The sequence below is a fragment of the Buteo buteo genome, chromosome 12 (genome assembly GCF_964188355.1).
Source record: "Buteo buteo chromosome 12, bButBut1.hap1.1, whole genome shotgun sequence".
NCBI lineage: Eukaryota > Metazoa > Chordata > Aves > Accipitriformes > Accipitridae > Buteo > Buteo buteo.
In genome coordinates, this window is record NC_134182.1 from 40,762,057 (window position 1) to 40,779,169 (window position 17,113).

A 17,113-nucleotide genomic window follows, 5' to 3' on the forward strand; every position below is an offset into this window, starting at 1 on the left:
CATGATTGAACAAACTGCTGCTCTCCCCTATTCATGTTATTCACCTAGAAACTGGCAAGCAGAACCTAGACCCGGATCTGGAATATATATATATATATATGAAGCTGCTGTTCTACATAAAATTGCTTACAATCCCCAAACCGTCAGTTTTAATCCTGCCTAATACGTTGCACTTCTACATTTACCCCTTTCTTCCTCCCCACATTTCTACAAAAATATTGTTATTTTGTTAAAGAAAATTACTGAAGCTGCCAGGTTGCTCAAAGCTTTGTCTGTCTCAGTAATGCAGTTGGATCGTATCCCTGGTGAATATAAAATATTCCAGATGCATACATGGAATATTTGGTCACAATGAAAATTATACACAGAGAACTTAATTTAAGAAACAAACATCAACAATTTTGTCAAGGTAAGCCCAAATGGACTAAAGGTGACCAACTCTTAGGCTGGCACGTTTTTTAAAGAATCATGAAGCACAGACATCCCCAAATAGCAGACACTGACACATAACCATCAAGACAGACGCTCAGCCACCTCAAAGCACAAACAACAATTTGGGGTTGCTTCTGCAGGAAAATGAGGATTCATTTCCTACCTGTCAATGATCACGGGGTCAGACGGAGTCTCATTTCTGTTGCCACAACTTTTCTTCTCACAGCACCGACTAGAGAGAGAGAAAGAAAACCAAAATTAAAGAATCGCTGGGACAGTTGATAGCAAAGCAACCAGCTAAAAGTCTTGTCTGGCAACCTTCAGGACTCAATATATGCCTGGAAGAGTGATCAAGAAAATTCCAGTTAAGCTTTCCGGAAAGGAGAAGAACTAAGGGAATTGGGTGCCCAAGTCCTGGTTGATTCCAGCTGGAGTTTGGCACTTGGCTCCCCGTAGTCTTTTTTGAAATTCCCAGCCAAAAATGAACAGCAATATGGTCACACTTTAGACTAACGTGCTATTTATAAAGGCTTAATAAACGATTAACAGATGTCATAATGACATTACAGGCATGAGTATCATGTGTTATGTATGGTTAAAAGTCCATCAAAAGAAGGTGTTAGAACTGACTATAAGCAACCTAATGATTTGTTGTATTCTAATAACTGATTTGTTGATTATTAAATATCTAGCAACCCCTAAGTTTCATACACCCACAGAAAACTTCAACACTACAGTAGCACCAATGAAAAAACAGAAACTGAACATACTTAAATCCTACTAAGGATCTGAAGAGATGTTTTTCAGGTTGGCATTTCATCCGTAAATCCCTTTGCAATTGTTTCAGTGACGATAAACCCTTAAGATTAAGCATATGTTTATACAGATCTTAGACTGCGTGGCCACCAAAATGATTGTATAGAAATGAGAACTCTCTCTGATGAGCTCTCAACATAAAATAAATATATTTATCTGACTTGATAAGAAAACACAAAACAATGCTGTCGCCCTCAGGAGCTTGCAGTAAGGTACGTATTGCAGAATAATAGCCATGTTATGGCCACATCATGCGTGTGCATGCACACATACGCAAAGACAACTGCATGTGTATAGATGTGCGTGTGTGCACGCGTGCACAGATGTGTACGTATATACACAAATACATCAGGAGATGGTACAGAAGAATACAACCTACACTCAGGAACTACTTGATGTTCTTCACTCCCAGCGAATTAAACCTTCTTCAGGAAAGAACAGAACCACTGCATTTCATTTTCCCATTTTTTAATAATAATAATCAAACAGAAAAAAGAAAAAAAAAGAGACAGGTTGTGATTTGATTTCCACTGAAATACTCATTGACATGGGTGATGCTCCTTGCGTGTACACCAGCTGAGTACAAAAGTTTGACAGACTTTAGAAATAGTCCTTGCTCTCAAATTCTCAATTCTTAAGAATTTGTAGCAACATAGAAGTCTGTTAGAAGACTTAAGCTGTCTTGATGCTCAGATAGTTTGTTCCAACCAAACCTAACATGGGAGGGGGAGGACAGAGACCTCCTAAACTTTAAGTAGACTGTATCAGAAGTCCCATATGCCTCCAAAGTCACCAGATCAGATTCTGCCTTAAGTTATACAAATGCCTTTCCAAATTATGTTTTTCACGTTCTGCTGAGGTTGTTCAAATTTACACATATGGAATCAAGAAATTGTTTAGGTTTTTGTATAGTGCTGCATTTTAATAGGTGCTGAATACATCTGCAAAATTCTCAAGTCAGTCTGAATCCCACAGTTTTCCAACTGAGGAGCAATTCCAAGCAGAGCAATTAAAAAAAAAAAAAAATTAAATTAAACGCTTGAATTCACTGAAGACAGTACAAAACATGAAAGAGTAGCTTTTTTTCTTGAAATGCCTAATACTCAATTATAAATACCCAAAATAAGCATTCAGACATAAAACCTCTTTCAGATGTGAAAAATTTCAAATGCATGCATTTTCTCTTTAAGTTACAGTGTGTCCCAGGAACTTCCCATTTGCAAGTTGAAATTGCCCAGCAAGATGAGATACAACTAGCAGATCTATTTGAATAGCAGCTCTAACTGTTTCAACATTTCTACATTCCCTTTGCCTCAAACCTGCACTTATTCATCGATGCTAGTCCTTTTAAAATAAAAGGATACACTAAATATTTAAAAATCCCTGGGGCAGACCCTCTAGCTGCTGTAAATTGTCATAGCTCCATCGACTTTAGTGAAGCTATGGTAATTCACACTAGCCAAGAATATCCTACTCTCTCCTTCTCCCAACTTTGTTTTAAGTGCATCTTTTATGCATTTCACTGCCTAATGATTGTTTATGAAGAATTGCATATTTTTGTACTGAAAGCCCCAAAAAGCAGAAAACCCTCCCTCAGAAGAATATAAATTTGGCATGTAATTCTGACACATCCAATATAACAATGCATTGGAAATAACACCGGGAATAAATGCCTTGCTGGTTTACCCGCCACTATAATAAAACAACAAAAAGAACTCAAATTTTTAAATATTTTTGTAGTGTTTTGGTTTGGGTTTTTTTTACAGCTAGCTAAAACAGCAGTCATTTCCTCTCTTTGCAATAATACTAAATGAGATATCTTTTAGTCGTGTAACTTGTGCAGGTGGTCATAAAAAAATATTTCTAATTGCACTATACCACAGTAACATTCAAGCAGAATACACCAGCAGTACCTCCACCACACCTCGTCAGCTCATATACTCTTCCCAGAGAGGTTGCCATTTCTTGGCTTAGTACGTGTTTTAGGATGAATTATGCGAGATTGGAGTACAACGCGGCTGGGTTCTGAAATGAGCACATCTTGGTTTATTTTAGTTTGCACAATTATTGCAGTTCGGAATTTTACATTTGTAACACCTAGAAATTTTTCTTTTAAACCTGTGGCTTACAGCTAAAGTTCTCCAAATATTTTACAAATATCTACATTCTTATCACGCTTGGGTAAAAGATTTTTGTTGAAGTGCTACATTTTTTCCCTTTGACCATAATACTTTTTGAGCCCAAACATATATGAAAAAATTTCTTGATTAGGGAAAACAGTCACTCCTTTAACACTGAGAATGTTTCAAGCCCAGCGTTTTAGCAAAAGTATCTCTCAAATGTTTAAATCCCTGTTTCCAAGTATTTCATTGCAGTATCCAAGCACTAACATTTCCACTGGGTTTGTTTTACAAGTGTTGCCTGTAACAGAATTGACTTGTTCCAGTTTAAGTCAATGGTAAAAATCCCAAACTCTGGTGGCCCAGGATCAAGCCTACAGTATTCTCTTAAAGCGAATTATTGGCACAACTTCACCAATATTTACACTGCTGCTACAATGTTGTACTAGGAACATACCTTTAGAGATGCTCATTTGCTTAAACCAAGAATATCAAGGCCTAAGACTTCTATTTTCTACACCTTTTCTTATTATACTTTCCCCTCTAACTAGATCTACATTGGAAAAATAACGGTTTACATTACAAACAGTCCTGAAAAAAAATAAAAACAAACACATAGACCAAAAAGCTACCACAGACACCACCAGATCTACAAACTGAATACTCCAGAAGGCTCATGTCAAACGCAAACTTGCATCCTTTCCGTCCTCACACTTGACTAAAATGCTTTTAAAATTCAGCCCTCAACTTCCCTCCCCTCGCTCCCCACCAAAAAAAAAAAAAAAAAAAAAAAAAAAATCTGTCTCTAATTTCAAACTCAAATAAGCTCACAGCATGGTGGCCTTTGTTTTGTTTTCTTCTCCCCAACTCCTCCCTGCAATTGCATAACAAAAGTGTCTAAATTCACACCATCTGGCCGATAAAGACACAGGCCCCAGTGGCCGCCTGGCCCAGCTGATTAGAGCTCCCGTCTAGTCTGAGCCTTGTGGCGAAAGTCACAGCTGTGGGGCTTGCTTGCACTCAATACAACTCTGTTATTAGCCAGCTGTAGGCCCTGAGACTACTTCTGTTCAAATTATAATACCTTTTAACCCTCTGAGCATTGAGGGCATAGGGGGTTGCTGGCAGCAGCATAACAACTAGTTTCCTCTTAGTCAATAATTGGAAGAAAAAGAAGAGGAGAAAAAAGTTATTCCAGGAGAGGAGCCTGTTTACCTTGATTTCCAACCATTGGGGGGAAAGAGTGTGTATTTTAGACAGACCCACCTAATAGGAACAGTTCCCATTAAGCTGTAATAACCCAAATGAAAAATTTCAGATCTGCAAATAAATAGAGCCTCTCACTGAACGCACTAATTATTGGGAGTCGAGAGTTTAACTTTCAATTGGTATGACAGATTGTTGTAGCCGTATCAATATTTAGACAACTTTCCTGCTAAGCATGCATCTGTCACTGTCTGAGTGGAAGATGTGGAGTTCCGGATGCACTTGTCTCTATACAGCAAGAATATCTGCCTGTGTGATTACACAGAAGAAAATACAAAAAAAAAAAGCCTACCTTCAACTAGGAGCAGACAGGCAGACCCTTCTTTTTAAAAACCATAGGCATCAATTTGGACAGCAGAGTGGGTACAGTGCATTAAATTTTTATATACTGTTACTAATGCAAACTAAACTAGGGGCTTTAAAAATTGATGCTGCCACTTAAGCAGCACACAATGAGGAAGATTTGATTATTGTACTTAAAAGAAATAAAATAAAATGTCAAGTTTAACTGGAGTTGGATCCATTCCCTTGGCATTATTCAAAGTGATAAGTGTTAATGCCTCTTCAGAATACGCAGCATCCTGTTCAGAGGCACTTTAGGAAAACACGACATTTAAAAATCAAATGTCTTGATTAGGTTACACAGCACTTTTGATTTTGTTCACTAATCTGTGTTTTACATGGAAAGGACGTCCCTGAGTTGTAATTCTCCCTTGGCTAATCTATCAAGCAGGAGAGAGTTCAGTATAATCAGAATAATGGTTTACATTTGTAGAACACTACCTTAAATCAAGCACGGAATATGTTTATAGGCATCAGTGGAGGCCAGGTATACAAAGGCTGAACAGAGCATTTGATACTATAAAGGCATGGAGAGGAAGCAGGGGAAAAAGCCAAATTAATTTTATTTTAAAGTAGTAGATTTGGATGGGAAGGTGCTGGTGTTTGCTGAAATATTTTAACTTCTAAAATAGAACTGCACTCTGTACAAGAGTGGAGAAAGCTGAAATATGCCGTTATTTTGTTATCACAAACCGGGACCCAACTGCATAGCAATTCAAAGATTTTTCTTCTCTAATGTCCACCTAGTTATAGTGAAGACTTTCAACAATAAGGACAGCATGTATATTTAAATACGTACACAAGTTCTAGATGTGCCAGAAAGTAATATATATACCTTTGATCTTTGCTACTACATCTACAGGTCCTCGTAGAGCGCACTGTATGCGTATCTCATATGATATACACTGTGTTTATGCATGCATATGTGAATGTTGGTCAAAAGTAACAATGCTCATTTTCTTAATTAATGAGAGCAAAGCCCAACAGATAAACACTGTACATTTACTTGATTCTTATTAGATTTTAAAAGTAATGGAATAGTTGACATAATTGTTAAGAACTGAAACTGAGACTTTCCCTTGACAAAAAGTCTGTCCAAATAAGCTGCTCTTACTACTATATTAACTGAAAAGGCTACCTAAAAAAAAAAGTAGCAAACTGCAACATTAAAAGAAGCAACAAACAGCTTAACCCCCTCCCACTAACAAAAAAAAAAAAAAAAAAAAATTTAAAAAAAAAAAAAATCACAAACCGTGTTTAATAAAGGTCAGGATTGGGTTTGCCTTTCATTTTATGAAAGAACATTCTATGCACAATTTAACACATTTTAATATAAGAACATTGACTGTTTGCATTGTTACATGATTGAAAAAAATTTAATTACATGAGAACAGGAAAAGTAATAAGTTACCATGGAAGCATGATGTACATACATAAGGTACATGTAACTTCAGACTTATACAGATGTTATTAAAAACATCCTCAACTCATTTTTGCCTCTAATTTATAACTTTACATGCTAAAAATAGTGTCTTTTTAAATTGAAAGGTGGAAGTCCCCCAAATATTGCTTACATAGTATAGAAAAGAAGGATTTGTGTTTTGGTTTGAGGGGTTTCTTTTTTTGGTTGGGGTAGAAACAAGCAAAACTAAAGAACATTAATGAAAATTAAAATATTTCACCAGAGAAAATTACATGAAGAATGCCTTTTACTTTCCAGGCAAAAATCTAAGTTAATCTGCTCATTCTCAAAAGGTGAACAGAAATTTTGTAAGAAATAAGCATATGAAAAGTCTTGATTTAAACAACACACAAAGGCCTAGTTTAAACAAAAATAGCACAGCTCAGACTCTGGATATGGGGCAGTAAAAAAAAAAAAAGACCCACACCAAAAAAAAACCACACCACACAAAAAAACCAAACCAAACCTGTACTGAACTGAAATCAAGTATTATCCACATGTAAAAAGAAAGTCCTCCTACACGAAGAATTTCTCTGACTCAACAACAAACAAACAAAAAAAATCAAACTCTTCCTATCTACAACTTCATCATAAAGGCCATTTTGGCATCTATGGAAACAAACTTAACAAATTATACGCTGTTAATAAAGTCATCTTACCTGCACATGACTTCATGGGTAAGCAAAACTCTGCACATTTCAGGATTCTTATTCTGTCCTTCGTAAGTTATGGGCTACAAAAATTAAGACAAGGCATAAGCCAGTAGCATCAGGGTGTTACTTATTTGTCATACTATTCAGATCTGAGGTGAAGACTTTTAACCATTGCTTGCAAATAAATATCTTCCCCCAAAGCCTTTATGAGCAGGGAAAGCAGCTTATACATAAATATTGATAAAAAATGGATAAAAACCTACAATCCACAGAGGGAAAAAAAAGAGACTTAGGATAATTACTTCTCAATTGCCCTCAAAAATAAGGTCTGCAACACAGATGAACAGGAGACAAAAAAGAACCAGAGAAGAAAAAAACATGCAGGGCAACCTTAGGGAAAAAGGAAGGATGAGGCAGGACAGGATAGCATGGCACATATTAGCTATGCTCACCTGCTTAGTGACTGAATCGATGAGTCTAACATACAGATCCTGTTCAGTCCTGACACCTAGAGCGAGAGAGAAGAGTAATAAATAATGCTGGTTTACATGCATCTTTGCCTAAACATCAGAACAAACCCATGTAATCTAGTACGTTATTAAACATTCTTAGAAAGACCATTTAGATTTGATACCTCTAGTGTGTTGCCCAAGCCCATCCACAGCAGGTAAACTTCAGAGCCCATCCCTACACTGAAGGGACATCATGCAAGGGAATTTCTGTGTATTTTAGAAATCATACTGAAAGCACCTACAAACCTTGCCTGACTGTACAACCTACAGAAGGTGACTGGAAAGGGGACTCACCATTGCTATAAAGCAGTTGGAGTTTGTAATGCGTGCCGTTGTTTGTCTTTTCATTGCCTTGCTCCTGAAAGAGAGAATTAAAAAAAAAAATTCTTCCAGAACTTACACTTGGCACATTTAAAATGCAAAAGCTAATAATCATGATGGAAGTGACAACAAAGTTCATTAAAATTCTGAGAGGTGAATCCACTGATTGGGATATATTAACCTTCCGAATGACCCAGGACAAACTACAAAATACTGCTGACATCTTTTCCTGTAGGAGTTCAAGAACTTCTTTTCCTCTCTTATTTGCTATTAAGCTCTCAACTTTTTCAAGGCAATACACTGGGATGAATTTGTACATTTGAAGTCAGTTAATATAAAGCAGATTGATAGTGGGAAAGCTCAGTGGGTTTTGGTTTTAATGTGTCCATTACTTTGCAATAGTGTTATTTTGAGTCATTACATTTATTTCCTGAAGGTTGTGTTACAGGAATGTTTCTTGCATGGTTTTTTTATTGTAATTTCCTAGAAGACAATTATTTATGAGCGTTCTTCATAATAAAAAAAATCTTGTCCATGACTAAGAAAGTAATTGTAAAACAATGTGAAGTGGTCAACACATGGATTTAAAATCCAAAAGCAAATGCTTTTCAAGTCCTGCCATTGACTTTGGAGTCTTAGGAAATACATATAATCAAGCTCAACAGACAGTATGACATTTTACAGGTCAGATTCCACTCCTGTTAGGGTACTAATAAAACTTAGCACATCTGGTAGGTACCAAAAAAACCCCAGAAAATCATGTTTGTCCCCATGAAATTTTTTTTATTCTATTTTTAGTGGGTGTATGAAATTCCCATTGTATTCCCGATACAGTAGAGGCTCGCAAGCCTTTTTAACTACAGCAGCACACTGAGGGCAACATCTCTACCAAAGCACCTGAAGGCTTGACCAAGAACTGGTTGTATTTTGCTAGGGACCACAAGTATTAAAAGTTAGCAGCTCAACAGGGGAGAAGAAAAGATCAAATTTAGAGAGGAAAAGAGGAAGAAGAAAGATAACAAGCCTTACTTTATCATTTTCTACAAAGTCCACAAAAGCTGTCCTCTCTATTTCCACGGGCTGCCCCTGTCTGTCGTAGAGAGCCAGAACAAAGTGAAAGAAATTGGATTTCCTCAAGTTGGAGGGTGGCTGCTTTTCAAAGTGAGCTCTGGACAAAGCTACTCCGCTGTGGAGGAAACATACGGGATGGGGTGTGGGGGGAGAGACAAAGACATTACCAGGTTGTGCAGTAGTCACAGCAAAACAACAACAGAAAAGGCAGAACACGTTCGGAGAAAAGCCGGGAATCCTCCATCCACCTTGTGCGAGTGCCACACGAGGTTACCAGGAGTCACTTGTCATCCCCGGTGCCGACCTGGGCTCTTTCCGATGGCCGCGGGCACGCTCGGCGGCTCCGCTTTCCCAGCGGGACGGCGAGGAGGGCTGGAAGCGGCTGCGGCCGAACACGGAGCCGGGCCGGGGAGCAGCGTGGGGGGGCAAGGGGCGATGCCTGACTTGGAAGCTGTCACTGTAACGCTGCTTTTGCTTGGCCCCGGTCTCTTTATAGCTATGCTCCGAGGACAAGAATAATTTGCAGACCCCGAATGTTAAGAGATGGGTTATTGCTAAATGCAGTTAAGTGGTTTACTTCCTCCTCTACCTATTTTCTTCTTGCCTGTCACACTCATTTCTGGGATGCAACACGCAGGGTGGGAAGTAGATGGAGCGTATCAGAGAGTCTGGAAGTGCTATCTGTACATCCCAGCATCGTGCACTTTTCCTGTAGCAGAAGACAAGCGACCTTAAAACGTTTCCTACCAGCGGACTGTCAACTTGAGGGCACCTACATTTTTAGGTAAAAGACAACTAATTTCAAGCAGAGCATCCACTTGCCTCGGCAGCGAAGTTTGGCAATGCAGTCTTTAGTCACTGACCTATTTGAACCGATGCCCGGGTCTTCAGTTTCTGACTTAAATGGAGAGAATTTAGACTCAAGTTTAGTAGCCCTTCCCCAAATCTTGTCCCTGACTGCAGAAAATGCAGCGACATTTCCCACACATTTCCTCGTTTGGCAAGATTCAAACGCTTTTGCGTATCCACAATATCCCTAAAAGCAGCTACATTTCTTAGTGAAACTAGTTGTAGCTCTCTCTCCCTAATGCCGATTTCTACCTGCTGCAGAGAAAATAGGTGCACGTGAGCACCTCCGTGTTACTTAATAGACAGATTAAGTCTATCTGCCTGACAAGTTAGGAGTCGTAACAGCTTCGGATTTCAGTCCCCAAAATAGCTCCACTGCACTGGCGAAAGTGTTTGACTCTTTCAGAGAACTACAAATGTTTCCCTGTGTTTTCCATTGCCAAATCGGTACAGTGTGAACTCACCACATCCGCCACAACTGCACCTAGTTTGGGGCTTCCTCTCATTCTGCATTTAAGAACTCTGATTTCTTGGTTTCTTACGGATCTCTGAAAAAAAACTGGCGATGCCCCCACCCAGCACAATGCGACTGTATCTCCACCGCTCCCGTGAATTAGAGGCTTCTTAGGAGCAGTTTCCTTTTACTTTCGGTTTCCCCAGGAATAAACCTCTCCCCCCCCCCCCCATCGTATTTATTAAACCGTCTATCGACATTCATAAAACTCTGATAACTCCTCCCATAGCGCTTGGAAAACCTTGCTCACAGATCAGGCCGTGGGTGGGGGCATAGATGTACTATTTCTATAACGTCCCTGTTTCATTTGAAGTCCCATCTGCTGTTACGTGCCCTTCACCTTGTCTCTATACTAAATAAAACCCAACTTATTCCCGGGACCAATTTAGCCTTCCCCGACGCTACTACTTTTTTTTTTTTTTCCCAGGTTTGGTTTGGGGTTTGGTTTTTTTTTTTTGAAAGGTATCCAGAGAGCGAGAAGGAAAAAAATATTTTACTTAAAAGGGTTTTCATCGCCTTACCCCTACGGGGAAGAGACTGGAATAACGGTCCTGTGCCGACTTGGCTAGGAAGAGAAAATAAAAGGCGGGGGGGGGAAGTTAACCCGCCCGACCAAGTAAGAGACAGACAAGCCCCCAGTTCGGTGTGTTCACTAGCATTTCAGATCAGCAGAGATCTTTGGTCCACGCAGGCAGGTGCTACACGCAAACCAGCGTGCGGTTTGAAGGGGGGCTGAGCAGGAAGCCCGCAGGCACTGCCAAACTGTCGGCGCGTCTTCCCTTGCTGCGAACTCCCTTTCTTCCCCCGAGCCGTGCCCTGCTCGCTGCCTGCCTGTTTTAGTCAGCCTCGAATCCAGGGGTTAAGATTTCGCCAATGCCTACGGTAGCTACAGAGCCACTTGAATTAAGTAAAACAAGATGGGCCGGGGAAGGGGGGGGGGGGGGGGAGGCGGGGGGAAAGATCTACATTTAAGTTAATTCTAACTTGGTCCATTCCTATTCGGCTGTCTGACCCAGAAAGCGGGAAGGAGTAGTCTGTATCGCTAGGTACAACCAATCCACCCCCACACGCACCTCCCTTGTGCAGAAAAAGAAAGAATGATCCGATCTCTCTGTCATCTGATCCCCGCACTGGATTTTAGGACTCTTGATGCTCTCCGTTTTTGGAGCGCTTCTCCCTAGCTCTAGCTGTACTACCTTGAATTTTCACTGACTAGAGGAGACCGGGAGGGGGACAGAAAGGGAGAAAATAAATTTAATAGCAAATGCAAACAACAACAGGGAGTAAAGAAAAGGTTTGCTTAAAAAAAAAAAAAAGAGCGGGGGAAAAGTGGGGGAGAAATAGTCACGGTTACCTTTGTGCTGCTACGTTTGCATCCACAACCCCAACGTTTCTGACCCAGGACCTGACGGAATCCATTTCAGAACCTAGAGATTTATCTTTCAGAATTGGTCCTCTTCCTAAAGTATCTTGAATCCCAAACATTTAAAAAGGCTATTCCAACTAGCAACAGTTTCCTTTTGGGAGATAAGGGAGGAGAAAGGGGGGGGGGGGGGGGACAAAAAAAAAAAAAAAAAAAAGACGCAGCCTTTGAAATTGACACACACAAATCCCAGGAAAGCGGCGAAGTTCAGCTTTAAAACCAACTTCTTCTGCTTTTAAATGCTACGTGTTTCTAATGCCTTCAAATAGGGAAAAAAGTTTTTCCTCTTGCAAAGTAAAAGTTATGCTGATTCAGTCTTGCCTGGTATCATCATCCTTCAAACGCAGGAAACTGCATCCAGAAACTGATCGCTGTTAACAAGGATCACCTGTTTCTCAACAGACAGAGGGAGAAGGATTGATTGCAGCCTAATCCAGGAGAAAAAAAAAAAAAAAAGGAGCGGGATAAAGTGTAAGAGAAAGGAAGAAATGGAGCTAAAGAGAGTCTGATTACACACTACGCCTGGGAAGAGCCGGTCCTTCCCAAACGGGTCACCATGAATGGGTTACAGCAATGGGAGCAGACATACCGGGAAGGGGGAGGAGCCTCTTCCCAAATAAGGGCTGAACATTTGCATAGCCTCCCCCGATTGGAGGGCTGCGGGCAATCCCGCGGCCGCTCTGCCCTCGCCTCAGCCCCCGGCTCCCAGCAGTCCCCCCCCCTCCCCGTCCCCGGGGCGGGGGGCGGCGAGGCCGGAGCGAGCCGGCGGGGAGAAGCGCGCCCGGCGCCGCGCTCGCCCCGCTGCAGCCGGAGCCCGGGCGGGCTGGCTCTTTAATTTCGGGTCCGAGCCCGTCAGCCCCGCACCAAACCGTCCTGCCACAGAGCAATTAAACCGGGCTACAAGCAGCAATCTCGAGGAAGCTGCTCCGTACCGTCATAATAAAGCAATCGCACAGGTAGTTGGCTGGTTCGCTTTCGGGCGCGGTATTTAAAAATACAGCCGCTCGGAGGGAACGAACCGGGTCGCGGTCGCCGTGCCTGCGGGGGCTCGGCACGCAGAGACCGCCCGTACGAGCGAGAGCGAGCAAGGGAGACGGCAACGCACCCAGAAGAGCCCGAAGTTCTCACTGTACGCGAGCTGTCAGGTCTAGCCTTAAAACTTTTTACAACCTCCTCTGTAGGCGAAATTTCCCATTAAAGGAAATTGGAGCTCTCCCCAGCCCAGCCCGCTGTGAACCAGGACGATACCTGCGTCTGCATTTATTTTTTTTTAAAACCACTCTGCTTGGTGATATTTTCCTCCTGGCCCTTTTGTATTCTGATCTGTGTATGGATCTGCCTCTGAAATCTATATAACACCAACGCGAAAACAGATTTCAAGACAATGAATGCAAATCTGTGCTCAGAGACCATCTGCCAGATGAGGGAATCAGATGTTCGGTAGTTAAAGGGACAGCGCAAAGATTTCCTGGACTCATTATGTACAGCTCCTCTCTTTAACCTGCTTTATTTTTTTTTTTAACGGTATAGAACTATAATTTCCATTTCAGAATAAATCCTAACTCCTTCCATCTACCTTCAGCTTCATTTCAAAAAGCCACATTTCTACTAAATGCTAGATTATTTTCCTGGAGTTTCCTACAGTTCTCTCAAAAAAATGGCAAATTAAAATCTTCCCATAAAACTTTCATAAAAACGTATCCTTAATTCAGGCACGATTGAGGGCAAAGCCGGGACTCCGAATTATTCTGTCTACATAAGTGACAGACATGGTATTGGATGAACTAATACATCTCACACAATCTTTGTTCAAGGAAATTTACCATGCTAACCCACCTCCCCAAATTGATAAATATGCAGTAAGTGATTTTGCCAGGTTAGCAAAAGGCGAGGCTGGCGGGTTTTTAACGTTAAAGAAAAGCAACAGCAGTTTGGTGGCGTTGTAGAGTGGAGGCCAACCTTCCAAGATAGGATCTTAGCACCTTTGAGGTGCGGTTTCTCAGTACAAAAAAAAACCCAATCCGACCAAACAGGGTAAGCTATTAAAAAAAAAAAAAGTGAGAAAACAAGAACGATGTAAATGTACAGGCGATGGTAAGGCGTATTATGGTGATTTTTTTTTTTTTTGGCCCTTTCGCAATAGGCGTGGGTACATTTCCCCGAATAAAAGCCCCCTCTTTGTACTAAGGTCATTTTTTGGCAATGCCACTCCGACCGTTTCTGCATTTATTCTTAAACCTAGGGCAGGGACGGAAGGGGAGGGGGCGGAATTCCCACTCGGTCTAACCTTGGCCGATGCATTCATAAGGAGAAAATGTTTCCTAATACCCCAAGTCCCTCGCTCCTAGCGATAAAGCCGAGTCTGTCCCCGTAACGCGTTGAAGGGAGCCCGGTCGGATCCACCCCAGATGCTTCTTCAGTTCCAGCCCAGGCGCTTGAGAAGCCCCCGTGGGCGGCCGGGCGCGCCCGGCGGGACCGTGCCGGCTTTGGGAACAATGGGGACTCGTGTGCCGCGGCCCCCGGGGAGCCGGGCTTTTCGGGATTCATAGCGGGTCAGAGGGCAGCGGCGCAGGTCAGAGGAGATGCACTCTCTTCGCCCCAAACAGCTGCCACCAGAATTTTGCACTTCAGGGACAACCGAACGGAGCCTTCCCCTCCTGCCCCAGCGGGGGCTGCTCGCCGTAGGGCACCCTCCCCACGCCGCGCCCGACGAGGCGGGGGGGGGGGTGGGGGGGGAAGCGCTGCGCTGCGGGCGGCAGAGCCCCGCGTCTCATCGGCTGCTGGTCCTCAAGAAGCGCTTGCAGGGGGAGAATTTTCTCCCCCCAACTAAGTTTCTCTCCTTTTTGCAGCGTATCTCAAAAGGACCGGAGTTCTTAAACACTTCTGAAATTGTGAACTCCTCACCTAGACTGCCCGTTTCAAGCACTTGGTTTAAAGGCAGTTTGGGAAAAGCCCACCTCTCAGACCCTTCTGATGTAAACTCGCTGCGTGAAAGCAGCATTTACACTAACGCAACCGCCGCTTAATTCGGGGTTGCACTTCAGAGCTAAGAGAGCCGGTTCCACCGGCAGGTAAATGGCACCATAGAACTCCGGCAGGGATGAGCGCGTTGGCTCGGGGAAAAAAAAAAAACCAAACCGCAAGACCTGACGAGAACACCTCGGTGAAGAGAAGGAAGCCTCCATCAGCGCATCTTCCGCGTGGAACTTGCGCCCGCTCCCAAATACAATTTAGAGACACGACTAGGAGCACGCCGAAGGCTTGGGGAAAGGGGTTCTCCGAGCCGAGCGGCGCCGAGAGGGGAAACGGCTCTACACGGGGCGCGGTGCGGAGCGGCTGCCGCGCACGAAGGGAGCGCGCCGCGGAGCCGCCCCGGGGCGGGCGAGGGTGCCGGGCCGCGCACCCCAACTTCCACGGACGCCGCGATGCGCGGCTTTCATTCGCGTGAATCGCTCGGAGCGATTTTCTTCCTCGTCCTAAAAAGAAGGGGGGGAGGCAACTGGTTCGGTGAGCGCTGATCGTTTCCTTCTGGAGGAAGAGCTGTTCCCCTCAAGACTGCCACACTCGTTGCCACTTGCCGGGGTCAAAATGACAGGTGAGGCAGTTTTGATGTGGTAAAGCGAGATGCTCGTCTTGGTTCGGTTTATAGCGACGTCGTTTTACACACCGGAGTCAAGTTTGACGACTCGACACATCTTAGCGACTCCCAGCAGGAAGAAACATAGATGCTGAAGATAATACTTAAGCTCTTTAAAAGCATCACCTTCAACTACTACTGTTTCCTCTCACGTTTAAGGAGAAAATGTCAATGAGGAAGTTAAACTACGCCTAAAGACGACACTCAGAGGGAAGCGTTTCATTCTTGTTCCTCTTCAGTTGCGAGAATTCACCATGCTTCAGGTGTCTCAAGGGAACGAATCGTAGGTTAAAATTACCTATGTCAGAATGGAGAAGGATAACGAGTCTTTCTCTATCCAGTCATCTCCCTGGAAGGTTCATTTTTCTGGTACACCTGTACCAGGAAAATAAATGTGCCCGTTATAAATGTTCCTTTAAAACTTTAAGCTGTTAACAGCTTAAGTCATTTGCAATGCAAGTGATTCGCGTTCAAGCACACATCAATCACGTCTTTGGCAATATAACGGTATTTGCCAAAGTAGTCCCCGAAAATAACTTTTGAGAGCTTAACATAAGCATAAACAAAATATCTACTTGCACGGGATACCCTGCAACAGAAACGTGGCTACAAGAAACAGGAACAGGCTGTGTTCTAACTCGTGTAATGAGAAGGGTATGGAGGGAAGTCAGAGCACTACGTACAGAACTGGATTAGAAGTCTGCTCCAACAGATGCAAGACTACTCCTGATTTGCAAGACCCTGGATTTACCAGAAATAACATACATAGCTTATGGAAGAAAAAAAGCTTCTTAAAACGTTTTTAATATGAGAGGTTCAAAGCAGTTCAGGTGCATGCAACTAAATCATGAAAGCAAATCGAGCTCTTAACTGTGAATGGAAAATGCAAAACAAGGACTTAAGTACTGAAGTGCTTTTGGTTATATTTATTGTAAGCCCGGTTTTATATTATCAACATACAGGTTCTCTCAGAAGAGAACTCCCCCGTTTGATTTCTGGAAAAAAGTTTAACCCCCAAGTATAAAACAATTGATCCTCCTCACACACACCCCACACCCCTCCCATGCCATTAGCAAATAACCAGCAACATGGTTTTATAGCTGTAAAATCATGAGCTATACCTGGTCTCTCCCTCTTTCTCTCCCCCTTCCCTCTTGCATCATAAAGGCACTATTTACTGGAGGCACCTCTCCACACTGATCAGCGCTCGCAACTCTCCACACTGATCAGCACTCGCAAAATGTGCAAGTTTCAGAGACTCTACTGATCACATTTATAAGCAGTGAACAAAGGAATGCTTTCAAACTTACAAATGCATAAGAAAACATTTAATAACTTCTTCCCCACCTCATCTTTCCCAAAAGAGAGAAAATATTGTATCCATCAGATCCTCTTTTGAGTCTCCCATTCATTCCAGTAAGTAGGTGCTTTTTTCACTAGAACAGAAAAACACATCTGCTAGGTTTTATATCCAACTTTTTTTTTTTTAAAGATACTTTTACTGCCTTTTGCCTAGCATGGTTTTTGGAACACGTTAGCAAATAATATTTTACCATCGGGAGTGTATGTTCCATTTTATTTTATAATGCAGATTTGAGAAGTCTTAGAGCTGAAGTTTGTTTTTCTAACCACATGGAGGTTTGAAGCAACAAGCACATTCAGGAAAAATACTTTAAGTGGGTGTATATTTGTGCT

The 17,113-nt window shown here is 42.3% G+C and overlaps 1 protein-coding gene across 7 annotated transcripts in view; it reads right to left on the minus strand.

Annotated features, from left to right (window-relative positions):
- Positions 1–16,788, minus strand: part of EBF2 (EBF transcription factor 2) — a 152,871-nt gene extending 136,083 nt beyond the window's left edge. Inside the window, exons 1-6 of one of the 7 annotated variants that reach the window (XM_075043597.1) lie at positions 16,766–16,788; positions 8,954–9,110; positions 7,898–7,961; positions 7,544–7,599; positions 7,098–7,171; positions 596–664 (exon numbers count right to left, since the gene is read on the minus strand). In XM_075043597.1, coding sequence (XP_074899698.1) covers positions 596–664; positions 7,098–7,171; positions 7,544–7,599; positions 7,898–7,961; positions 8,954–9,110; positions 16,766–16,770 — 425 coding nt within the window. In that variant the 5' untranslated portion in view covers positions 16,771–16,788. Of the gene's footprint in view, positions 1–595; positions 665–7,097; positions 7,172–7,543; positions 7,600–7,897; positions 7,962–8,953; positions 9,111–9,162; positions 9,182–10,308; positions 10,484–11,712; positions 14,013–16,765 lie in introns of those variants that run through there. The other 6 variants (XM_075043596.1, XM_075043595.1, XM_075043598.1 and 3 more) reach the window with 6 other exon arrangements.
- Between the last annotated feature and the right edge of the window lie 325 nt (positions 16,789–17,113).